The sequence below is a fragment of the Myotis myotis genome, unplaced genomic scaffold, assembly GCF_014108235.1.
Source record: "Myotis myotis isolate mMyoMyo1 unplaced genomic scaffold, mMyoMyo1.p scaffold_m19_p_3, whole genome shotgun sequence".
Taxonomy (NCBI): Eukaryota; Metazoa; Chordata; class Mammalia; order Chiroptera; family Vespertilionidae; genus Myotis; species Myotis myotis.
Window position 1 is genome coordinate 111,157,852 of NW_023416335.1, and position 26,694 is coordinate 111,184,545.

Here is a 26,694-nt window from a genome sequence, read left to right on the forward strand (position 1 = left end):
CTCCCTGTCACACACAGAGCAGGGTGGATCAGGGGGTTGGGGCACTGCCCTCTATCACCCACAGAGCAGGGCCGATCAGGGGGTTGGGAAGCTCGCCCCTATCAGGCACAGAGCAGGGCTGCTCAAGGGATTGGGGCGCCTTCCCCTGTCACAAACAGAGCAGGGTGGATAGGGAGGTTGTGTCCCACCCCCTGTCACACACAGAGCCGCAGGGCGATCAGGGGGTTTGGGCGCTGTCCCCTGTCACACTGATCCCGGTGCCAGGAGGCCTCTCAGCTCTGCTGATCCCGGTGCTGGGAGGCCTCGCGGCTCTGCTGATCCCGGTGCTGGGAGGCATATTACCCTTTTACTATATAGGATAGAGTCCTGGTGCACGGGTGGGGGCCGGCTGGTTTGCCCTGAAGAGTGTCCTGGATCAGGCTGGGGGTCTCCACTGGGGTGCCTGGCTAGCCTGGGTGAGGGGATGATGGCTGTTTGAAGCTGGTCACACACCCTTCAGGGTGGGGGTCCCCACTGGGGTGCCTGGCCAGTCTGGGTGAAGGGCTGAGGGCTGTTTTCAGGCTGGCGGGTGACTGAAGCTCCCAACTGCTCCTTTTTTCTTTTCTTTTTTATTCTGGGCCAGCTTTAGCTCTGGCTCCAGCTCTGAGGCCTCTGCTGCTGAAAACAGGTATCTGGTTTGTTTGGGGTGTATAATCGAAACTCTGTATCAACTCCAGCTCTGAGATCCCGGCTGGCTGAAAGCAGGTTTCTGGGGGTTTGTTTAGCTTCTATATTTGTAACAATGTTTCAAACTGCAAGCTCAGAGGCTGGCAAGGCAGGCGGGGAACGTTGGTTTCCTCTGTCACTGAAGCAAGCAAGCCTCATGTTAGCTTTAAGCTGCCTGGCTGCTGGCTGCCATCTTGGCTGGCACTTAATTTGCATACCGCCCTGATTAGCCAATGGGAAGGGTAGCGGATGTAGCGCTAATTACCATGTTTCTCTTTTATTAGATAGGATAGTATCCCATTGCACAGATGTCCCATAGTTTTCTAATCCACTCATCAAATGCTTTTTCTGCATCAATCAATATGATCATGTGGTTTTTGTTTTTCAATTTGTTTATGTGATGTATCACATTTATTGATTTGCAGATATTGTACGAGCCTTGCATGGCTGGAATAAATCCCACTTGGTCATGGTGTATGATCTTTTTAATATATTGTTGGATGCGATTTGCTAATATTTTGTTTAGGATTTTAACATCTATGTTCATCAGAGATATTGGTAATTCTCTTTCTTTGTATCATCTTTATCTGGTTTTTGGATTAGGGTAATGCTGGCTTCATAAAGGAGTTTCAAGTGTTCCTTCCTCTTGAATTTTTTGGAATAGTCTGAGGAGGGCAGGTTTTATTTCTTCTTTGAATGTTTAGTATAACTCCCCTCTGAAGCTGTCTGGATCAGGGCTTTTGTTTGCTAGAAGTTTTCTTTTATTACTGCTTCAATTTGCTCAGTAGTTATTGGCCTATTCAGATTATCTGATTCTTCCTGATTGAGTTTTGGAAGACTGTATGTTTCTTAGGAATATGTCCATTTAATCTAGGTTGTCCAGTTTGCTGGAATAAAGTTGTGCATAGTATGTTTTTCACAATCCTTTGTATTTCTGTGGGGTCAGTTGTTACTTTGCCTCTTTGGTTTCTAATTTTGTTTATTTGGGTCTTCTCTCATTGCTCCTTGGTAAGCCTGGCTAGAGGTTCACCAATCTTGTTTATCCTTTCAAAGAACCATCACTTGGTTCTATTGATTTTTTGTATTTTTTTTTTTTTTTTTTTTGGTTTGTCATTTATTTCCTCTCTGATCTTTATTATTTAATTCCTTCTACTTTGGGGTTTTCTTGTTTCTCTTTTTCTAATTCTTTAAGTTGTAGGGTTAGCTAATTTATTACTTTTTCTTGTTATTTGAGGTAGGCCTGTAGTGCTATGAACTTTCCTCTAAGGACTGCTTTCACTGTGTCCCATAGATTTTGAATTGTTGTGTTTTCATTGTCATTTGTTTCCGGGATGTTTTTTCTTTTTTTATCTCTTTGATAACCCAATCATTGTTTAATAGCATGCCATTTAGCCTCCAAGTGTTTTATTTTTTAAAATTGTTTTTATTGTAGTTGATTTCTAATTTTATGCCACTGTGATCTGAGAAGATGCTTCATATGACTTCTATCTTCTTGAACTTGAAGAGACTTAGTCTGTGTCCTAATATGTGGTCTATCTTTGAAAATGTCCCATGTGCACTTGCGAAGAATATAAATTCTGTAGCTTTGGGGTGAAATGTCCTGACAATGTCAATTAGTTCTGTCTGATCTAGTGAGCCATTTAGGATTGCTGTTTCTTTGTTGATTTTTTTATCTATAAGATTGATCCAGTAGTGTCAATGTGGTATTAAAGTCCCCTACTATGATTGTATTCTTCTCGATCTCTCCCTTGATATCTTCCAGAAGTTCTTTTATGTATTTGGGTGCTCCTGTATTTGGTGCATATATGTTTACCAGAGTTAGAGCCTCTTGTTATATTGCTCCCTTTAGTATAAGAAAGTGGCCTTCCTTATCTCTTGTTATGGCCTCCACTTTGAGGTCAATTTTGTCAGATATAAATATTACTACCCCAGTTTTTTTTTCATTTTCATTTGCTTGAAAATTTTTTTCCACCCCTTCACTTTTAATCTCTGTGAGTCCTTTGTTCTGAGGTGGGTCTCTTGTTGACAGCATATATATGAGTCATGTTTTCTTATCCATTCAGCTACCCTATGTCTTTTGATTGGTGCATTTAATCCATTTACAATTAGGGTTATTATTGATAGGTACTTGTTTGTTGCTATTTTCATTCTTTATGCTTGTGTTCCTTCTTCTCTTTCTATTTATTCTTTTTACAATCGTCCCTTTAACATTTCTTGTATTGTTGGCTTGGTAGTCATAAACTCCCCTAGTCATTTTTTGTCTGTGAAGCTCCTGATTTCCTCTCCAATTTTGATCGATGGTCTTGTTTGATAGAGTATTCTTGGATTCAGTCCCTTGTTTTGCACCACTCTGTATTCTTCATTCCATTCTTTACTGGCCTGATGTGTTTCTGTTGAGAAATTGTTTTATAGTCTAATGTTAGATCCATTGTAGGTAACTTTCTGTCTCTCTCTTGCAGCCCTTAAGATTCTTTCTTTGTTGTTAATGTTTACCATTGTAATTATGGAAAACATGTTGGTGTGGGTCTTTTGGGGTTCATGTTGTTTGGGATTATCTGTACTTGTGTGATTTTTTTCTTCCCTAAGTCAGGAAAGTTTTCTGTCATTATTTCTTCAAATAGGTTTTCTATTCCTTGCTCCTCTTCTTGACCTTCTGGCACCCCTATTATGCAGATGTTTCTTCATTTCATATTGTTCCAAATCTCCCTTAAACTCTCCGTCCTTTTAATTCTTTTTTTCCAATTTCTGTTCAGTTGGGTGTTTTTTTTCTATCCTGTCTTCTAACTTGTTCATTTGGTCCTCGGCTTCTTTTAGTCTGCTGTTGAAACCTTCCATTTTGTTCTTTATTGCAGCTATATCATTCTTCATTTCCTGTTGATTCTTTCACGTTGGTGAATTTCTCATCTAAATGGTTGAGCATCTATAGAACCATTACTCTGAATTCTTTCTCTGCCATATTGCTTGTCTCCATTTCATTCAGTTTCTTTTCTGGCAATCTCTTCTTTTCTTTCCTTTGGGGATTATTTATTTGTAGCCCCATTTTTTGCTGTCTTTTTCTGGCCCTGTGCACCCTGCTTGGGGTCCAAGAGGTTGAAGCCCCTTTGGTCAAATGGTCTGGAAATTTTTAGCCCAGAGTCTGGGTCTGCCTTGAGTCTCACACCTTTATTGTATCTGCTTTGAGTTGTATCCTCTTCTCCCATGGATCTGGTCCCTCAGTTGACTGCTTCAGATTCTCGGGGTATCAGGGGCATGTGCACAGTTCCTCTGGTGTGCAACTCCCTGTATGGACCCAGAGTCTTCTGGCATGTAATTTGCTGTGTGGCCCCGGCATCCGTGGCAGGGTGGTGTCCTAGGTCACTCTGAAAGCGCACTTGCAGCATGGTCCTGTGGCCCCTGGCTGGGTGCACTGAATTGGTCTGGGTCACCCTGGCAGTGCTGTCCTGTGGCCTGGAGTGGGACAAGTGCTGGGTTGCTACAAGTTGCCCCTCCTGGGGCCCAGGGTGAAGCAAGCACCAGGTTGTCCTGGGTTGCACAGTCAGCACCCTATCGTGGCCCGGAGTGGAATAAAAGTACTGTTTATAAAAGAATGTAGAACTTACTTTTTCCCATTATCACACCTAACAAATATAGGGATTGACATATTAACACATTGTTTGCGGGTAGTTTTTATCGTGCGCTAACAGGTGGCGTGGGCCGTTTTTGCTAATTTTTGCGCAAATGGCAACGTTCAGTAAAATTACGATACCTTTAGTTTACGTATTTATACGTTACCCGCATTCTACCGCTAGTCTATAAAAAACGTATTAATACGTGTCCCACGCTCTACTACACTGGTAGAACGTATAAATACATTTTCCGCATACAATGTGTTAACTAGAGGCCTGATGCATGAATTCATGCACCGTGGGGCCCCTTGGTATGGCCTGTGGGATTGGGCCAAAAACAGCTCTCTGAAGTCCCCCAAGGGGTCCCAGATTGCAAGAGGGTGCAGGCCAGGCCGAGGGACCCCACCGGTGCACAATCAGGGCCGGGGAGGGATGCAGGAGATTGGCCAGCTGGGGAGGAACCAGAGGAGGGCTCCAGGGCATGTCTGGCCTGTTTCACTCACTCCTGATCGGCCAGACTCCAGCAGCAAGCTAGCCTACTGGTCGACTGTCTGCCCCCTGGTGGTCAGTGCACATCACAGCAAGCGGTTTAGTGGCCTTAGGATATCATTAGCATATTATGCTTTGACTGGTTGAACAGCCGACTGGCCAACTGGACACTTAGCACATTAGGCTTTTATTATATAGGATTATGCAAAAATTACTATTTTCCCTTTCTAAAACTAAAGGTAGAAAATTTTAAGCAATAAGAGCATTAAAAAATATTCAATCTTTTAGGTATTGTCAAGTCAATTATAACTGGTTCTTTAATAAATGAATCTGCTTATATTGTCATATTCCTATAAAATAAGTCTGGCTTATGATTATTCCTATTTGAAAAGGAGATGGTAATTATTTACTTCACAAGAAGGATTCTTCTTTTTAGAAACTGACTTTTCATAGGAGTGACTGTCCAGATAACTTTTTTGAGAAATTTAAAATATGATCCAGTTTATGTATGACTTCTCAGGAATCTATTCTTTCACAAGAGAAGGTATTTAGGTATTTTTCAGAAGCAAACATGCAGAAAATTTAAAAAACAAAAGCTAAAATACCAGAATTTCTTTGAAAAAAACAGAATTGAAAACATAAGTGCAAAGATTGTTCAGACAAATCTGAGGCTTGTCTAAACTACACATTCTGAGAATTTATGGGAAAAGAGAGTAAATTTTGGCCACAGCTGAAGCTTTAAATTCTAAACATGCTCTGTGGTGAGAAATGACAGCAATGTTAGCTACTGTCTTGGCAGACAGGTCATGGCCATGGCTTTGCCTGGCTCTCTAACCTTTCTTCAGAAAATATGAATGTCATAAATGTAAAATGATATGCAATATTTGTTTAAGAAACCCAAATATTTTAGGATCATAGCTTTAAAAATCTACACTAAGCATAGAGGATTTTATGTCCTAATATTTTTGGGACTGGAGATATTACTGAAATTGTGATTATGTTGTTAAATTGTTAAATTATTAAATTACTCATTTGTACTCCCTAAGGAAAAATATCTAGACTTATTCACAGGAATGAAATGTAACATTTTATGAGACAGCATGCAATTAAATTATTTGGCTAGGAAAGTTCAAAGCAAGATCACTGGAAAAAGGGCATAAAAAAGAGGAAACCTATGGTCCAAGTCATAGATTCTAAATACACTTTTTAGAATCAAGGCATCATGTGAATTTTATTCTTAATAGATAGAAACGACTAAAAATAAAATACATTCTGGAGAAAGATAATTTTTCAAAAAATGTTATTTTGGTAATATCCCACAGATTCAAGTATTCTTTTGTAATGTTAACATCAAGAAATGAAATGATAGAAAAATCAGTTTATATTTCTTTGCTAAAACTTTTATGGAGATTAAAGTGCATAATAAAAATTCTACTGCTAAGATTATGGAAAAATGCAAGTTTTAGACATGAGATGCTATCTACTATCTTTAAAAGAAAGATCAAAATTTTGAAGAGAAACTTGTCTCTAAAAAGCAGGGTTATTTTACATTTACTGAAAGTAGATGTCTTTTAAAATTTTATTCTTATTGATTTAGAACAAAATAGGTTGGAGTTTAAAACTAGTTCACTTTCATTTTATTTGTAATAAGTTGGAATTTAAAATGAATTCACTTTTATTTCCTTCTTTGGGTACCTGAAGACAGCCATTTAATTTTATTTATTTACTAGAGGCCCGGTGCACGAAATTTGTACACTGGGGGGGGGGGGGAGTTCCCTCAGCCCAGCCTGCCCCTCTCAAAGTCCAGGAGCCCTCAGTGGATGTCCTACTGACAGCCACAGTCTGGCAGCAGAGGCTCGGGGCAGGCGTCCCGTGTGTGTGTGTGTGTGTGTGTGTGTGTGTGTGTGTGTGTGTGTGTCCCGGCTGGGGGCCTGCCCCCACCTGCGTAGGAGGCTCAGAGCAGTCTTTCCGTGTGTGTGTCTGCTAGGGGTCTGCCCCCAGCCACACCGTGGAGGCTTGGAGCAGGCCCCCCTCTGTGTTGATCTCTCAGGCTCCTGGCCTCCACTATGTGTTGTTCTCTCCCTTGAGCTGTGGCCAGGATGGAGTGCTGCCTGCAGGCTGAGCTTTCCTGCTCATGGATTGCTGGTTTGCTGTGGAGGCCTGGGCGGAGACCCACTTTCCTGCTCTGGGATCACCATGGCGATCCAGGAGCAGGCCCTCCTGGGTGCTGCCTGCAGGCCACACTTTCCTGCTCTGGGATTGCCACTGTGACCCAGGAGCAAGCAGGCCCTCCTGGGTGCTGCCTGCAGGCCGCACTTCCTGCTCTGGGATCACCATGGCCACCCAGGAGCATGCTCTCCTGGGGGCTGCCTGCCCACCACTTTCCTGCTCTGGGATCGCCATGGTGACCCAGGAGCATGCCCAGCTGGGGGCTGCCTGCAGGCTGGCTTTTCTGCTCTGGGATCATCATGGCGCCCAGGAGCAGGCCCTCCTGGGTGCTGCCTGCAGGCTGCACTTTTCTTCTCTGGGATCGCCATGAGACTCAAGAGCAGGCCCTCCTGGGTTCTGCCTACAAGTCGCACTTTCCCTCTCACAGATCAGTGGATTGCCACGGCGACCCAGGGGCAAGCCCTGCTGGGTGCTGCCTGCGGGTGGCACTTTCCTGCTCTTGGATCGCCATGGGGTCCTGGCTGGCAGTAGGGCTTAACGGGGCTTAGGCGGCACACGGGGGTCCTGGCTGAGGGCAGGGCTTAGGTGGCACAGGGCTTAGGCGGCACACGGGGATCCCGGCTGGGGGCGTGGCTTAGGGCGTGGCTGGGGGCAATCACGCCGCCTAAGCCCCGCCGCCCAGGGCCACACACGGGGCCTGGATGGCAGCTCACACTGTCCCGCCCTGCCTGCAGTATGCAAATTAGCCGCCATCTTTGTTGGCGGTTAATTTGCATGTCGTGCTGATTAGCCAATGGGAGGCGTAGCGAAGGTATGGTCAATTACCATCTTTGACTATTATTACATAGGATTTTTTAAATTTATTGAGAGAGAGAGAGATTTGTTGTTTTACTTATTTATGCATTCATTTGTTGATTATTGTATGTGCTCTGACTGGGGATCAAACCCACAACCTTTAAACCTGCCTGCAACCGTGGCATATCTGGATAATGCTCTAACCAATTGACCTACCTGGATAGGGAATCGATATAGCCATTTAAAATGCAACAATTTATCAAAAAGGAAAATCAACAGTATATATGAGTCTTTTCAAAAATAAACTTCAGCTGTCTTCTTTCAAGTTCTAACATGTGAGCTTTTTTTTTTGAAAAAGCTCATGCAATTTGGGTATCTTCATTAACCTTTGCATAATAATTATGAAATTCAATAAACTATAGCTCTGAATGTTTTTTGCTGAATGACTAATTTATATAACAAGGGCAGTGGTTTTAAAAGTGTGGTCTGTGGAACCTGGGTGCCACATTTCTTTCCTTTTCTTCCCTTCTGAAGTTTTGAACAAGGTGGATTTAACCTTTTGAAGGGTGCTTTTTGGGTTTAGTTTGGTCTAAAGATGGCTGAAGGGCTTACTGCTCACATCTCTCACAAGCATTTCTAGAAACTCCTTTAATATATCTTCTTGATCATTTTCAAATCCTGTTCTAATGTTTCTAATGAATTTGCAGGCAATTAAAAGAATGGGGCTATAATGGCAAACCACTCTCCTGGTGGAATACAAAAAATCAATGTAGTTGCACACTGACAGGTGTGGTCTTTCTGCCAGGGAAATATAGGCCATTTTGCATTCCCATAGAATTTACTATGCTTGAATAATTGCAAACGCAGTCAGCTCTCAGTTATTCATATCATGAAGAACAACCCTAATTGAATTTTCCACTGACCAGCAGCCCCTGCTTATGAGAATCCATACCTGCTTCCACATACAGTTGCTATGGCTTTGAAGCAGCCAGATGCAAGTTGGTAGGAACCTGTGTAGCATCGGTCAATTGCCCAATTAAAAAGATTTATTTGGTCAGGATTAAGTTCCAAGAGTAAGACGACAACTTCACAGCCAAGTTGATGAACCTGAATACACAGAGGAAAGCAATTATTCATGTTTAATGAAATGTTATTCCAGGAAAAGACACAAAATCAAGCTTAGTCAATACTGAATGGGGTAAAATAAAAGTGAAGACTGAGCATTCATCTTGATTAATTTTTATTTCACATTTTCCTCTTTAAGAGGGAGTGATTGAAACTGAATACTGAAATGTATGAACTAAACGGGATCCTACATAAATCTGTCCTATAGGTCCACTCATTCTCGATCATATAATGCTGGAAAGGTGGTGAAGACTTTGTCTATATTTCTTATTTGCATTTAAAATGTTTCTGAAAAATATATGTGTTTGGCAAAAAAAAATTAAATATACAAGAGGAGAGCCTTTATGTATGCAGTCTTTTAAGAAAAAATCAGAGTGAGTATGTTTAGGAGGCTTGATTACTAAATATACTGTGTAAAGCTTAGCTGGCAATCTTTTAAAAAGAAATACAGTTATCAATAAACTCTTCATTATCAGAGACTTCCATATAAAATATCAGCATTGTAAAGAGAGTTAATAGGATACTTAATTGATTCCTGAAGCTACTGTCTTTTGTCCAGAAGATGACTGGTGCCTGGAGACTATAATCCCCTCCAAAAACATTTTCCTGTCTCTTCTGGAAGTTGCAACAAGGTGGAGAAGGAAAGATTGCGGTTTTGGGGAGTGATATTCTAATTGGATGGCCAAATATGCTCAACCTAGTTTCTAAAGGGGCTTACGATAAAAACTGATATGGCGTTAGTATGGCAAAGGACTTAAAAATAACATTTCATTACAAAGTTAGACGAATGAAAATCAGCAAGTTATTATTGTGCTTTGGAAGCTTGATATTGATGTACAAAATACATAGTATATGATTCACAAGTATATGATGAGTTATCTTAACTGAACACGATAGTGTGAGCACCACAAAGTAAAAATCATGGATTGCTAGCACCAGTAAAGCCTGCCTGTGCATTTTCTTAATCACTGGTCTCTTTCCCCTCCTCAGAAGCAACCACATCTTGACTTCTACCACCGTTGGTTAGTTTGGGCTGTTTTGAACTCCATGTAAGTGAAATTATATAATATACAACTTTGTGTCCCGCTTTCTTTCACTCAACTGCTGTTTGAGAGTGACCTGCATTAATTGATTCCCACTGTTGTATAGTATTCTAATTTACGATCACTCCCTAACTTAGAAACTGCTGGTTGTTGGTATACTGTGTTCAACTGTGTTCAACTTTAGTAGATAATGCCAATCAGTTTTCCAAAATGGTATTCCAGTTTATACTCTCTACGGCAAGAGAGTTCCCATTGCTCCATTTCCTCATTGACATTTGGTACTGACAATCTTTCTTTTTTTTATGTTTTATTGGTGATATTTAACCTTTATACTTCCTTATTACTTTTAAAAATGTTCTTTTTCAATTACAGTTTACATTCAATATTATTTTGTATTAGTTTCAGGTATACAGCATAATGGTTAGCAATTATATAATTTACAAAGTGATCCCCCAATATTTCAAGTACCCACCTGACACCATACATACATATTATAATATTGTTGACTATTTTTCCTGTGCTCTATTTTATATCCCATAATTATTTTGTAACTACCAATTTGTATTTCTTAATACCTTCACCTTTTCCACCCAGCCCTCCAACCCCCTCATCAGTTTGTTTTGTGTATCTATAAGTCTGTTTCTATTTTGTGTGTTTGTTTATTTTGTTCTTTAGATTCCACATATAAGTAAAGTCATATGGTATTTTTCTTTTTCTGTCTGACTTATTTCACTTAGCATAATACCCTCTAGGCCCATCCATGCTTTCGCAAATGGTAACATTCCATTCTTTTTTATGGATGAGTAATATTCCATTGGATGTATGTATCACAGTTTTTTGATCTATTTGTCTATTGATGGACACTTTGGATTGCTTCCATATCTTGACTATTGTAAATAATGCTGCATCTTTTTGAATACTGTTTTGGATTTCTTTAAATATATACCCAGTAGTGGAATTACTGAGTCATAAGTGATACTGCCAGTCTTTTAAATTTCAGCCATACTGGTGGGTAGCATCTCCCGTGGCTTTAGTTTGCATCTTTGTAACTACTGATGAGCTGGAAAATGTTTTAAGTTAACTGACCATTTAGATAACCTATTTTGTACATAGCTTGTTTTAGTGTTTGGTCATTTTTCTAGGTGTCTTTATCTTATTTATTTGTAGGGGTTCTTTATATATTTAGATTTAAGAACTGTTTATGTTGCAAGTATCTTTCATGCTATGGCTAGTCTGTTCACACTCTTAATGGTGCCTTTTGGTGAACAGAAGTTATTAAATAGTCTTTCTTTACAGTTAGTAATTTTTGCATCTTGTTTAAGAAATCTTTCCATAATCTCAGGGAGTAAGATATCCTCCTGTCTTATTTTCTAGAAACTTTATTTCTTTTACCTTTCACATTTAGATTTGCCATCTAAGTTCTTTTTTTTTATTCCTGACACCTTATTTTTCTTTCCAAATGCAAGGATCTATAGTATAATGTTGACATAAGTGGTGACAGTCAGCTTCCTTGCTCATTTTAATCTCAGGAAGCACTTTCAATATTCACTATCAAGTAGTAATGTTTGCTACATGTTTGTTAAAGATACCTTTATCAAACCAAGAAAGTTCTTTTTATTCTTGGACTTATTAAGAGTTTCTCTCATGAATGAATGTAGAATTTTAAAAGTGCTTTTCTGCATCTATTGAGATGACCGTATAATATTTCTTTCTTGAGACACTATTAATATAATTAACATACTATATATGATGGACATTAAACCAATCTTGTAGGTTTGAATAATCACAACTTGGTCATGATGAATCATCTTTTTAATACATCACTGAATTCAGTTTACTAATAATTTATTTAAAGGTTTTGTTTCTATGCTCATGAATGAAATTGCCTTTTAATATTATTTCTTGTTAAATCCTTGCCAGGTTTTAGTATCAAGGTTATGCTGGTCTGCTAAAACATGCTGGCATGTATTTCCTCTTGAGCTGTTTTCTCTTAAAGGATTTGTATCAAATCAATGTAATTTGTTCCTTAAATGTTGACTTCATCAGTAAAGCCATCTGTTCTTAAAGTTTTTTTTTGTGTTTGTATTTTTTTTGTGGGAAGTCCAATTACAGATTAAATTTATTACTTATATGACTCTTCAGATTTTCTTTTCTTCTGGTATTGTGTTTTTCTAGGAATTTGCCTCTGTTATCTAAATTTTCAAGTTTACTGGCACAAAGGTGTTCATATGTTCTCATTTATTTTAAATACTTGTAGCATCTGTAGTGATGCTCCTTTACATTTATGGTGCTAATGACACATGCATTCTCTCTCTTTCTTGATCAGACTTGTCATGGATTTATTAATTTTTAAAAATATGTATTTTTATTGATTTTTTACAGAGAGGAAGGGTGAGGGACAGAGAGTTAGAAACATTGGTGAGAGAGAAACATTTATCAGCTGCCTCCTGCACACCCCCTACTGGGGATGGGCCTGCAACCAAGGTACATGCCCTTGACCGGAATTGAACCTGGGACTCTTCAGCCCGCAGGCCGATGCTCTACCCACTGAGCCAAACCAGTTAGGGCATGGATTTATTAATTTTATTGTTGTTGTTTTTTTTAACAAATGCAACTTTTGGTTTAAATTAATTATTTCTCTTTCATTAATTTTTGCTCTTATCTTTATTTCTTCATTTTATTGGATTCAGTTTGATGTTATTATTTTTCCAACATCTTAAGATGGATGCTTAGGTCATTATTAGCCTTTTTTTCTATCTATTATATGCACGTAATACATTTCAGTCTAAGCAAGACTTTATTTATAATCCACAAGTTTAGTATGTAGTGCTTTCATTATTCTTCAGTTAAAAATATTTTCCAGTCTCTCATTGATTTTTTGACTCACTGGTTATCTGGAACAGTGTGTCTTCATTATATATTTATTATTGATCACTAGCATAATTCCACTGCGATTAGAGAACACAGTCTATGTCACTTCAATCATTTTAACTTTATGGAGACTTGCTTTATGGCATAGTTTATTGTCAACGTTGGTAAATGTTACTGTGATATTTATCTGGGTGCATCACAGTGTATTGTGAACAACACTTAAACCTACATTTTGCGGTTGATGTGGGAAGAGACTGTGTTGTGAGCAATGCTTAGACACTCAGTAACCTAGCTGAGGCAGAACACCCTATCCATTGAACAAGTAAGTATCTTTAGCTAGTACTTACTCGTAAATCTTGACAAGCCAGAATGTTGTCAAGCCACTTATATAGGTAGCCATCTGGGGAAAGGCCCACGTTGTCAAACACGGGGCCGCAGCACAACACTGCTGACATTGCCTGATAACAAAACACAAAACACTGGGAATGAAACCTGGAATTGTCTAAAGGTATGCAACTGACTTTATAAAACATAACTACCAGAATTATAAATGATAAAGGTCTTTAGCAGTTATTTCCAAGATCTTAAAGTATTCCTTAGTCGAGTCAATAAAAAGTACCAGATTTCCAATGGGCTCATTTTAGAAGAGCTAAACTCATAAATTTAACTTCATGAAAATGTATTTTATGATTATAATAAGTGTTTATCATAAAATAGTAAAACATTCAAAGCAAAATGCTATGTCACAGTTTTGAAAATAAATTTACCTTAAGTGATTTCAAGTGAATTAATTCTGTTTAGAAGATAGAGCTTTTAAGCTTTTGCTTTGATCACAAATATTTGACTATGTACTGAATTGACAAACTTGACAAATATTTGACTAATGTACTAAATTGACAAACTATGAAAAACATGGAGATAATTGTGATTCTTAATCAAAGATAAAGAAAATGAAAAATATACACTTCAGTTCCTTTGAGGCTGGGGGGAGGAAGCAAGGGAAGGTGAGAATGGGAGATCTTTATTAATTCTGCAATTAGCAAGTCCAGGTAACTATCAGGGCCATGGTTTAAATTAGCTCCATTGAGACAATAGTCAACCTGAAAGTCAGCAATTTCTGCTATACATGACAGTTGAAATTAGACTGGGAATCATGCTTCTGAAATGTTTAAACAGTCCTAGTAGTGTGGAAATTTATTTCTTGGAATCATCTAGGATAAGAGACTAAATCTTCTAGGATAAGAAACTAAAAAGGTCAATGGCAGATTTTGAATTTGAGGTAAAATATATATATAAAATATATGTATATCAGGCCCAGTGTATGAAAATTCGTGTACTGGAGGGGGTCCCTCAGCCCGGCCTGCCCCTTCTCACAGTCCGGGAGCCCTTGGGGGATGTCCTACTGATGGCTTAGGCCCTCCACCCACGGGGAGTGGGCCTAAGTCGCGGTCTGGCCTCCCTCTGTGGGAGGCAACCAGGCTGATCAGGGGAAGGCGCCGCCCCCATCACCCCGCTGCTGCTGCCACTGCCAGCCGCAGTGGCTGTGTGCCCCAGGCATCTCACCCGCCGGAGCTCATGGCTGCCATGAACCATGGGCCTTGTAGGCCCGGGGATCACAGCTTCCTGAACTCACGGCTACTGTGAGCCCACAGCTGCTGTGAGCCCTGGGCATCACAGCCGCTGGGGCTCACGGCTGCCATGAACCATGGACCTCGCAACCACTGTGGCTTTGTCTGGATGGATGTCTGGAAGATGTCTGCCCTAATTAGCATATTACCCTTTTATTAGTATAGATATATACACACACACATATATAGGATGCCCCCAAAAATGTATGCACACTTTAATAGCTGATGGCTCAATTTTCAAAATGAAATGTATTTTAATAAAGACTGCCTTTATAATTATTCAAAGTGTATGTATACTTTTTTGGGGGCACACAATACACACACACACACACACACACACACACACACACACCCCTCATTATAATTTATGGATTTTTTCTTAGGTTGGAAGTTTATTGGCAAGGCAGCTACTTGAAGAGTTTATCTCCTACGAAAAAACATGTGGTTCTATGGAAAAAAAAGAGAACCTAATGTAATACTTTCAACAATAAAGATTAAAGAAAATTATTTAAAACTAAAACAAAACAAAAAACCATGTGGTTCTTATATAGAAGACACAATGACTAAAGTGGAAGCTTGGATAAGTTTTGCACTTAGAAATTATGAGGCCATAATTTCATATCTATGCACAACTAGTTGCATATCTATACACAACTATCAATCCATTTTATGTGTGTACATTTTGGAATTTTTAAGGTCAGTTTATGTATTTATGTGTGTATTTATTTGACTTTTTTGCAAGTGTACTTAAATTATGTCATATCATATGAAATTATATTATTTATTTTAACCTAATTTAAGGCATGGTTATCAGTTTAATGAAAGAAACTATGGATCTCACAAGAATCATCATGAGGCAAATGTGACCTACCTTTAAGGCACAATACTGGTATCTTGTGATCTGATGGTTCCTGTCACTGTATCGATCCAGGGGTGTGAACATAATGCTGAAGGGCCCTGCCCACTGGCTGAACAAGATGAAAAGATGGTGCCTCAGGCTTTGCTGGGGGAAGAGAAATCTCCTGTGGTGAACTAGAGAGAAAAATGCAGTTAACAATCTCTGAGAACAAAAATATAGTGAATACAATTTATGTCACTATTATACAGCAGTTTTAAGTTTTGGAGAAAGGATTAATTTCATTTCCCAACTCCAGTTTTCTTTAGGTAATAAAAAGTGTTTAAAAATTTAGGCAGAATTTTCTTTCTAAGTGTGCATCCTTCCTCACTAGCACCTTGTCAGAGCAGGAAGCAGAGAAAAACGATGACTCACATACTGTTTTCTATTCAATATCTAGAGAAACTTCCAACACCTTCCAATCAGCTGCTTACATAGATGATGTTCCTTTGACTGCTGCCAGTCTTTAGGAAAAACTATGAAGTATAATGTCTAGAGAATTTAAACAAATATACTTTAGCTGAAGAGGCCAGCTCACATCTTACTTTAGAGTCATCAAAATGAGGGGGATTGGTTATACAACATCAAAGTTATGAAGAAGTAGAAATAGTTGAGTGCAGCTTTTTGTAATTATGTCAAGTGCTTTTAATGACAGTCAGTCATTCATTTTTACACCGAATTGGCCTTGTAGTATAGTTTAGATATCAGATAGCATGATTTCTTCAACTTTGTTCTTCTTCCTCAAGATTTCTGTGGCTAAAACCAATGGACATGGACAACAGGGGGATGGGAGCATGAGTTTGTGTGTGGGGGGGAGGTTGGGGGTTAATGGGGGGGATGAGGACACATTTGTAATACCTTAACTAATAATAATAATAAAAAAACAACAAAAAAAACCAATTACAACTCAAAAAAAAAAAAAGATTTCTGTGGCTAGTCAGGGTCTTTTGTGGTTCCATATAAATTTTTGAAATATTGGTTCCAATTCTGTAAAATATTTCATTAGTAACTTGATAGGAATTGCGTGGAGTCTATAGATTGCTTTGGGTAGTATGGACATTTTAATGATATTACTTCTTCCAATCCATCAGCATGGTATCTAGTTCCACTTATTTGTATCTTCTTTACTTTCATTCTTCAGTGTCTTATAATTTTTGGAGTACAGGTCTTTTACATCCTTGGTTAAATTTATTCCTAGGTTGTTTTTTTTTTTTTTAATTCAATTGTAAATGGGATTGTTTTATTAGTTTTCCTTCCTGATAGTTCATTATTGGTGTATAGAAATGCAACCGATTTCTGGATGTTTATTTTGTATCCTGCTACTTTACTGAACTAATTTATCAGTTCTAATAGTTTTTTGGTGAAATCTTTAGGGTTCTTTATATACAGTATCATGTCATATGCAAATACTGACAGTTTTACTTCTTCTTTTCCAATTTGGATGCTTTTTATTTCTTCCTCTTGTCTGACTGTAGCTGTGGCTAGGACATCCAGTACTATGTTGACTAAGAGTGGTGAAAGTGGACATTCCTATCTCATTCTCAGCCTTAAGGGAAACATTTTTGTTTCTTTTCATTGAATTTTATATTGGCTGTAGGGTTGTCCTATATACCCTTTATTATGTTGAAGTATGTTCCCTCTATTTCCATGTTGCTGAGAGTTTTTATTATAAACTAGAGGCCTGGTGCATGAAAATTTGTGCATTTGGGGGTTAGGGTTCCCTCATCCCATCCTGTGCCCTCTTGCAGTCCAGGACCCTTGGGGGATGTCGACTGCTGGCTTAGGCCCACTCCCTGGGGGATCGGGCCTAAGCTGGCAGTCAGACATCCCTCTGGCAGCCTGGAAGCCCTCAGGGGATGTCCAACTAACATCATAGGCCCACTCCCCCCAGACATCCTTAGTGCTGCCGCGGAGGCGGGAGAGGCTCCTGCCACCACTGCTGCGCTGGCCAGCCATGAGCCAGTTTTTGGCTGAGTGGCACTCCCTCTGTGGGAGTGCACTGATTATCAGGGGGGCAGCTCCTGCATTGAGCATCTTCCCCCTGGTGGTCAGTGCTCATCATAGTGACTGGTCATTCCGCCATAGGGTCAATTTGCGTATTACCCTTTTATTGTATAGGTTGGGTGCTGGATTTTATTAAATGCTTTATTCTGCATCTATTGATATAACCATGTGGTTTTTATCCTTCATTTTGTTTATGTGTACATCACATTTATTGATTTGTGGATATTGTTACCAACCATGCATCCTAGGAATAAATCCCACTTGATCATGGTGTATGATGTTTTCAGTGTATTGATGGATCCGGTTTGCTAATAATTGTTGAGGATTTTAGCATCTATGTTCATCAAGGATATTGACTTATTATTTTCTTTCTTTAAAGTGTCTTTATCTGGTTTTGGAATTAGGATAATTCTGGCCTCATAAAATAAGCTTGGGAGTCTTCCCTCCTCTTGAATTTCTTGGAATATTTTAAAAAGAATAGCTGTTAGTTCTTCATTGAATGTTTGATAAAATTATCCTGTGAAGCCATCTGGTCCATGTCTTGTTTGTCAGGAGTTTTTTGACTACTGCTTCAATTCTACTAATTATAATCTGTCTATTCAGATTCTCTGAGTCTTCCTGATTCAGTTTTGGAAGATTGTATATTTCTAGGAATTTATCCATTTTGTCCCAATTGTCCAATTTGTTAGCATACAGTTTTTCATAATATTTCCTTACAATACTTTGTATTTCTGTGGAGTCACTTGTTACTTTTCCTCTTTCATGTCTAATTTTATTTATTAGGATCCTCTCTCTTTTCTTCTTCATGAGTGTGCTTAAAGGTTTATCAAACTTGTTTACCTTTTCAAAGACCCAACTCTTGGTTTCACTGATATTTTATATTGTTTTTCTAAGTCTCTGTCATTTATTTCTGCTCTGATATTTATTATTTCCATCCTTCTACTCACTTTGGAGTTTGTTAGTTTTTTTTTCTAGTTCCTTTAAGTGTAAAGTTAGATTGTTTACTTGAGATTTTTCTTGTTTCTTAAGGTAGGCCCGTAATGCTAGGAATTTCTCTCTTAGAAGTGCTTTTGCTGCATACAATAGATTTTGGGTTGTTGTGTTCTCATTTTCATTTGTTTTAAAGTATCTTTTTATTTCTTCTTTGATCTCATTGTTGATCCATTCATTGTTTTGTAACATGTTATTTAGCTCCATGTGTTTGTGTGTTTTTCAGTTGTTTTCTTGTGATTGAATTTTGGTTTATAGCATTATGGCCAGAGAAGATGCTTAACATGGTTTCAACCTTCTTAAATTTATTGAGACTTGTTTTTGTCAAACATGTAGTCTATTCTAGAAAATGTGCCATGTGCACTTGAAACAAATGTATATTCTGCTGCCTTGGGGTGAAATGCTCTGAAGATATCAATTAAATCCATCTGATCTAGTGTTTCACTTAAGGCCACTGTTTCCTTGTTGATTTTCTGTCTGGAAGATCTATCCATTGGTGTTAATGTGGTATTAAAGTCCCCTACTATTACTATATTATTGTCTATCTCTCCCTTTATGTCTATCAAGATTTGTTTTATATATTTAGGTGTTCCTATGTTGGGTGCATAAATATTTACAAGGGCTATATCATCTTGTTGGATTGTTCTCTTTATCATTATGAATTGTCCTTCTTTTGCTCTTACTGTAGCCTTTGTTTTAAACTCTATTTTGTCATATATAAGTATTGCTACTCCAGTTCATTGTTCATTTCCATTTGTATGAAATAGATTTTTCTATCCCTTCACCTTTACTTGGTGTATATCTTTCATTCTGTGGTGGGTCTCTTGCAGAGAGTATATATATATATATATATATATATATATATATATATATATATATCTTATTTTCTTATCCATTCAGCCACCCTATGTCTTTTGATTGAAGCATTTAATCCATTTACATTTATAGTGATTATTAATAGGTACATATTTAATGCCATTTTACTCTTTTAATTTATATTCCTTTGTGTTTTTTTCCCCTGCTGTTCCTCCTCCTTCTTAAAGAAGACCCTTTAACACCTCTTTCTTCTCTTTCTTTCTTTCTTTCTTTCTTTCTTTCTTTCTTTCTTTCTTTCTCTCTTTCTTTCTTTCTTTCTTATTCAGAGGAATCTGCCTGTCATTTTTTTAAAAACATTTCTTATTATACTGAGTAGGTGGTAATGAACTCCTTTAGCTTTTTTTTTTCCTCTGAGAAGCTCTTTATTTCTTCTTCAATTTTAAATGATAGTCTTTCTGGGTAAATTAGGTCCTTGCTTTTTTTCTCTTTGAATATTTCATGGCAATTCCTTCTGGCCTGAAATGTTTCTGTTGAGAAATCAGATGATAGTCTTATGGGAGCTCCCATGTAGGTAACTGACTACCTTTCTCTTGCTGTTTCTAAGATTTTGGTAGATTGCTTGCCTCCATTTCATTTAACTTTATTTCTGCAGATTTCTTGTGTTCTTTCATTCGGGGCATATTCTCTCTCCATTTTGGCTGCCTCTTTGTGTTTATTTTTATGTATTACGTAGGTATGCTTTAACTCCCAGTCTTGCTGGGGTGACCTTATGTAGATGTCCTGTGGGACCCCATGGCAAAATTTCCTTGATCACCTATGCTGGGTGCTCCTGGAATATGCCTGGTAGGACTTTCTGTTGTAATTGAATCTTAATTGCTATTGGCCTGTTTATATGTGATTGACCATTAGGCTGGCTGACTGTGAGGATCAATTCCAACCACAGTGAATGAGCTGCTATACAGGTGCTGACCACACAAAGTAGAATTCACCTCAGCAGGGTCTGGTGCATGTCAAAATCTTCCTTTGGATGTGCCACTTGTGAAGCTATTTGGATCCTGCTGTGATAATGTCTGACTATCACCAGTGGGTATGTTGGTTCTAGGTCTTCTTGGATGAGAATCTGCTGCAGGTCAATGTCAGATGCTGCTTGTGACTGGCTCTGGACAACCTGTTTGCAGCTACAAAGTGGTCCACAATTTGTGGCTGCCTTTGCTGGGCCTGGGTGTGCATGGAAAGGATCAAGCTGCACACTAACGCTTGCTTTTACTAACCTTGGGCCAGGGAGCAAATCTTCAAAAGTCCCAAGGAAACCTGAAGTCTGCCTTTGCCTGCCTCCACCTGCTGGCTGCCTGTTAGGCTCAGTCACTGAAAGAGCCTTTTGTGGTATTCAAGTTGCATGTGATAGGTTCCCAGTAAGTCACTAGGTAGGGGAGAGAGGTGTTCACCAGATCTACATAGGTTCAAACTCAGTGCCAGTGCTGGGCTGAGGCCACTAAGCAAATCAAATGTCCCAGTAATACCAAGTCTAGCTGCCACCTGCTGGGTGCTTGCACACCTTTGTGGTGGGTCAGGGTCTCAGGGAGTTGTTAGGATGAGGCCAGCAGAGTTTATCAGACCCAAGAGATCAAGATTTGGCTGTGTGAAGGGCAGATCTTGCACCAGTCGGGCGTGTGAGGGGAAAATTTCCCCTTTCCCAGAGCGACACAACTCAGTCTATCCCAGATTCTGCCCAGATCTCAGCAGGGTGGAGCCACCTAAAGTTGAGAGGCTGGGGCTGTCAGGTGCTAGGAGAGTGGGGCTAGTAGATCTCCCTTGAGGGGGAGGTGCTAGTCAGGTTCACGGGAAAGTTGGGGGAATTGCCCGCTCCCCAAAGTCACACAACTCAGTCACTGACACTACCTGCATTGACCCAGACCTCTACACCCTGGCCCAGGCATTTGACTTCTCTTCAGGGTGGAAGCTCTATAGAGTGGGTTGACAGGGAGTCCAGAGTGTGGGGCTATTGCATTCACCCAACCTGATGCTGTCTGGAAGGGTGTGCTCCACCCAAGAAAGATGGTATCCACTGTGCAGTACAGTGACTGAGCATAAATATTTAATGAAATAAATATTTGAAATGTACAATTAAAAAAATTTACTTAAATGGACTAAATGCTCTAATCAAAATAAATAGGGTAGCAGAATGGGTAAGAAAATAAGACCCATATATATGCTGTCTACAGGAAAACTATTTCAGATAGAAAGACACACAGATTGAAAGTAAAGGGATAAAAAAGATATTTCATGCAAAGGGAAACAAATAAAAGAAAGATGGTGTATATTTCTAACAGACAAAGCAGAGTTTAAAACATGTTCACAGATTAGCACAAGAATGAACAAAAATGAAGCACCTGTGAATGTCCCCTCTGAATTCCTTCCTTGTTATGGAAGTCACTTAGGTTCATTTTCACATGGAAACCAAAATGAAGAATAGAAATAATGACCAATACAAAGCAAAGCTTAAATCCTATTGTTCCCTTTCCAACTCTGTGCTGAATTACCACAATCTATCCTCATGTACATTTCCAAGTATTTCAAGACAAATAGACAATCCCACCCAGACCTGCACACAAGCCAGGAGGATTAGAGGGAAGCACTGTCCTGAGGAACAAAAGGTTTTTCAAGCATAAAGGTAAGTAACGTGCAGTGATGCATCACTGTACCTGGAACACATTGAATCAAGTTGGCGACCATGGCACTAAAATGTGCCCGGATATCTTTAAGAATTTCAACTTCTTTATCATTTTCAGCTTCTAGCAGCATGCGGGTCAGGTCTACATACTCTAGGAACAAAGCTCCAAGGGCTAAAGTATCCCGCTCTAAGGCTCCATTTGTGCTGTAATAAAGAAAATGGAACTTTTAGATGCTCAGTCTTCATTTCAAAGTGGTACATGCTTCATGGAAAATAAGATCCACTGTCAGAACTGACACACTACATTTGTTCTTGACCTATAAGCAGCGTAAACAGATTAAGAACCCCCACAAGATTTTTGGACTTTTTCTGAGTAAAAGTTAAAGGTAATATATTTTTAAAAAGAAAGGAGATAAAAAGAGACAAAAGTAGACCAGTGTGGTAAGCAGAGATCAACTTGGGGAAATTTTCATCCTACCTGTCACTTATTACACCAGCATCAGCCAGAAGTTCAAAAATTCGAAGTAACTGTAGTCTTAACAAGTCCCGCCGTTCTCGACGTTTTTTGTTCTGTACAGAAAGAGGTGATACCACTTATAGACATGAACAAGGCAATATGAGCTTTGCTTTAGGAAACTGGGATAAAGAAAGGCCTAACCTAGTCCTTTTCGATTTTCTAAACATAAAAGACAATGTATTTTCCTTTCTTCCTAATCCTTAGAGACAATGTTTGCTTTTATAGGTTGTAAGAGAAAGATCATTGGGGGGTAGGGGTTGGTAAGTATCTATATGGTGGAAATGTTCAGAACAAGCCTCAATTCCCAGATGCTCCAAGCATGTGTGGAAAGACTGGAGCATCTTAAATCAAGTGGAAAAGAAGAGTGGACACTAATACTCCCACCAATCTGACCATGGAGCTCACATGTTCTTACTCAAACGGCTTAATTTTTGTTACTTCTTGCTTGATTCTTACTACTATATGGGAAGCTCATTTTAGTCTTCTTTTACATTTTATTTTTTTATCCTGCTACATTATAAGTTTATCCTTTTCAGAGTTCACTTTGGGGAAGATAATGTTGGGGAAAATGCTTCATATGCCAGACGAAACAAGTAATATTTGTGACCACTTAACCCCTTGTGAAAAACAAGCAAACAAACTAAAAACCAAAATTCAATAAACTCAAACCTCTTTCAAATAAATGTGATATCTTCACATATATATGACTACTTAGGTTGTTTTGCTTTCAGAAATATAGGACATAAAATCTTTTAAAGTAAGAACCATATTATCTTAAGTATTAAAATATTGAAAAAATGAAAATAACAAAAGCTATAATGTTAAGATTCAATATTAAAAGCATGCTGGGGAAACCATTGGGTATATTTAAATTCATACAACTTTCCAAATACAGCAAGCATCTTAATGATTTAAATTCAAAATCTTACCTCGGGTCTTCGTTCCAGAGCTTCTTTCATTAATGGATGAAGTTCTTCTACCAATTCTCTACAGAGGAAGAAGGTAAGCATTTGAAATATATATTATTATTGACACCAAACTTGTCACCAAACATATCCATTCAATCCTAAATCATTTGGTTTTTCCACTTTGCATCTGACATCAAAATCTCCCCTGGCCTTCCCATTTCCCAGTCACATGGTGAACTGTAATTAGGTACTGGCCTATACTTTGTATTATTGGTATTAACCCCAGTGCTGTGTATATAATTTTGGCTCAATTCATGTATTGACTTGGTTTTGATTTAATGTCTGAACAATTAAACAATACAGTAGGTCCTCGGGTTACGTCGGAGATCCGTTCCTACGGGGCAACTTAATGCGATTTTCGCTGTAAGGCGGAACCCACCGACATAAGCACCTACGTCACTCACATGGAGCACATACACAGCAGGAATGAAGTGAAACAGTAAAAAAAAATTAAAAGATAACAATTCCTGACCTTTACTTGTGGTAAATAAATAATAAAAAACTTAAAGCATGTATGCACATATGTTGAAATAATGGAACTTTTTTTTTTTTTTTATAAATAAATGGGAGATGGCGACATAACCATGAAATGACTTAAGTCGAGTCTGACGTAACCTGAGGACTGTCTGTATTTTGCAAGTACTTCCTAAATTCAAAGCACTTTACTACAGACTGTGGACTTGAAGATAAGTGAAACTGAGACTCTGCACAGAAATTTTCAGTCTAATTAGAGCATAAGAGATAGGTGCAGTACTATAGTACTGCCTTTGGGATTCTGTGCTCAGGGAATGACTGATAGTTGATTCTGACATGAAGTTTTTTGGAATTTCAGAGATAAATTCCTTTATTTAAACTATATGACAAATGTAAATATGGCAAGTACTATAGTAGTGAGGTTCTCATAAAAACCTTACCTCTTACGTAGTAAAAATAAAAGTTTGATCATGTTAATATGTATCTCATATTACGTGTACATACTTCACCTGTCCCCATTATCTAGCCTGTTGGTAGGTATTTTTTTTTTTATATATAATTCACTCCATGTCTAAAAACCTTGTATTTTCTGGCAGAATATTTTGTGCTAATAGAAACTGCCCTCCAGGGAAATCCAGGGACAGGAAGGTAAACTCTATCGAATTCTGCACCGAGACATAGAAAGCCTGCGCTTCATTCCAGATTTTTCCACTATAGATGCTAGAATTTTTTTCACCAAAGACATGGAAATAATATTAATGGTCTCTTCCATCTAATAGCAGACATTAACCAAGTATTTACTATGTGCATTTTTATACTTAACTCAATAAATCTGAGATAGATCCTATAATTATACCAAATCTATATGGTTAGTGAGTTGCATAAGTTACTTCCCCCGAGGAACACTAAGAGGATGAGATATGCAAAAGAAAGCCTCAGGTTCTTTGGGGAAAATGTTCAGAAATTTCAGGAATTGTTCTTATAGTATTTTCACATGATGCTTTTTTAGTTTTAATAAATAAGTAATAAAACTCGAATTAACTGGCATCCAAGTAGTCAGAACTCACAATTACTTTTTTTAAAAAAAAATATATTTTATTGATTTTTTACAGAGAGGAAGGGAGAGGGATAGAGAGCTGGAAACATTGATGAGAGAGAAACATCGATCAGCTGCCTCCTGCACACTCCCTACTGGGGATGTGCCTGCAACCAAGGTACATGCCCTTGACAGGAATTGAACCTGGGACCCTTGAGTCCCCAGGCCGATGCTCTATCCTCTGAGCCAAACCGGTTAGGGCACAATTACTTTTTTTAAATTCATTTTTTAAAAAATTCTTTATTGTTTAAAGTATTACATATAGTATTACATATGACTCCTTTTTCCCCCATTGACCTCTCCCTGGCCACCCCCACCCCCAGCAAATGCCCTCACCCCACTAGTGTCTGTGTCTATTGGTTATGCTTACTAGTACATGCATGCATACAAGTCCTTTGGTTGATCTCTTACCCCTCCACCGGACCTCTCCCGTGGCTTCCCTCTGAAGTTTGACGGTCTTTTCGATGATTCCCTGTCTCTAGATCTAGTTTTGTTCATCAGTTTTTGTTGTTCATTATATTCCACGCACAATTACTTTTTATAAGGAAAAATCTGACTTTCTACATGAATAATGTAACTGATCTTTTTCAGTTGCCTCTAAGATATCTCATTAATCTTTATTTTTCAAATAGGGTCTTTCAGATGCTTGGAAAGTTCCCTTTTGTTTCTGTGTGAAACCTACACAATTTAATTTGTCCTAGTAGGCTTTCCTGCTTAGCTAAAGTCATCAGAGGCAGCCCGAATATAACGTTTTATGATGACTCTTTCAAAGGCTTGGCACTGCCTCAGATGGAATGGTTATTTAATTAAAGCTGTGAACTGACTAAGTAATCTAGAAAGTGAGATATGATGGTTCTATAAAGGCAGATAAAGCACTTTATAGAAATGTCCACTAGTGTAACAGGTCGTCCCTCAGAGAGTTCTACCAATGCTTCACCTTTGAGAGTGCTGTATTATTGGCAGACACTCCTTATTGTGACCTTAAAGCCTCTGGACAGTCTGGTTACCTGGGCATTGACAGGGAAATTCTTTTTAGTTATCTAAAACAAAGCTTGTAAGTGAGATAAAATCTGAGAGGTAAAGTCAAAGTTGCAATGACAAAAAGTGAAACATGAGACAGCTGCAAGCAAGGGTTGTTTCATGCACATCAGCCAGGACACAGGAAACAGCGCCAAGCCAGAACTGCAGGTACTCGCCAATAGCAAACTCAGACTTGTGTTACAAACAGGAACCACGACAGCAGCAGCATATATGAATTTACAACTTATTAAGACTACTGTACCTGAAAACAAGGGAATTTGTTCTTCCAAATCCTAAAACTAAGGACTCTGTGATTTCAATGCCCTCTAGTCTCATCAAAGGCACCAACTGCTTTAACAAAACTCCCACCGATGGGGTGCCCATAGCCTGAAACAGGTTAATTAAAAGAGAAAAAGAGGTCACATGGGAACAGATGCTTCCTTTAATCAAACGGTGACTCCATTATAACAGTTTCAAAGTCTGAACCACTTCCCAAGGCACTGCCATCATTTCAGGAAAAATTAAACAACCCATACATTTGATATAGCACAATTAATGCATTTTTCATCTGAGACACAAGTTAAAGAACCTTTAAAGTATAATAGTCTTCTTAAAAAAACCCAACAAATTAAATCTACAAAACTTATCATTAACAATATAATTTAATTAAGGCACGGTTTAAAGGTAAGGACTTGGTGTGGAGGGACAGACCTGTGGTATGTAGGACACGAATCAAACCTTAGGGCACTAATAAATACAAGTCCCAATGTTTTAAGAAAGTTTGCTCACTTCTCTTTATCTTCTACTGTCCAC

At 38.6% G+C, this 26,694-nt stretch overlaps 1 protein-coding gene across 23 annotated transcripts in view; it reads right to left on the minus strand.

Annotated features, from left to right (window-relative positions):
* The window catches only part of FRY (FRY microtubule binding protein), a 611,006-nt gene that overhangs the window by 192,544 nt on the left and 391,768 nt on the right, over positions 1–26,694 (minus strand). For all 23 annotated transcript variants that reach the window (XR_004966082.1, XR_004966083.1, XR_004966081.1 and 20 more), the window contains 7 exons: positions 26,144–26,268; positions 23,253–23,310; positions 22,285–22,376; positions 21,838–22,010; positions 15,302–15,462; positions 13,150–13,260; positions 8,716–8,870 (listed from right to left, as the gene is read on the minus strand). Coding sequence is in view for 20 of the 23 variants with exons in the window: in XM_036299692.1 (XP_036155585.1) it covers positions 8,716–8,870; positions 13,150–13,260; positions 15,302–15,462; positions 21,838–22,010; positions 22,285–22,376; positions 23,253–23,310; positions 26,144–26,268 (875 nt within the window). In the remaining 3 variants the exon portion in view is untranslated. The remainder of the gene's footprint in view (positions 1–8,715; positions 8,871–13,149; positions 13,261–15,301; positions 15,463–21,837; positions 22,011–22,284; positions 22,377–23,252; positions 23,311–26,143; positions 26,269–26,694) is intronic.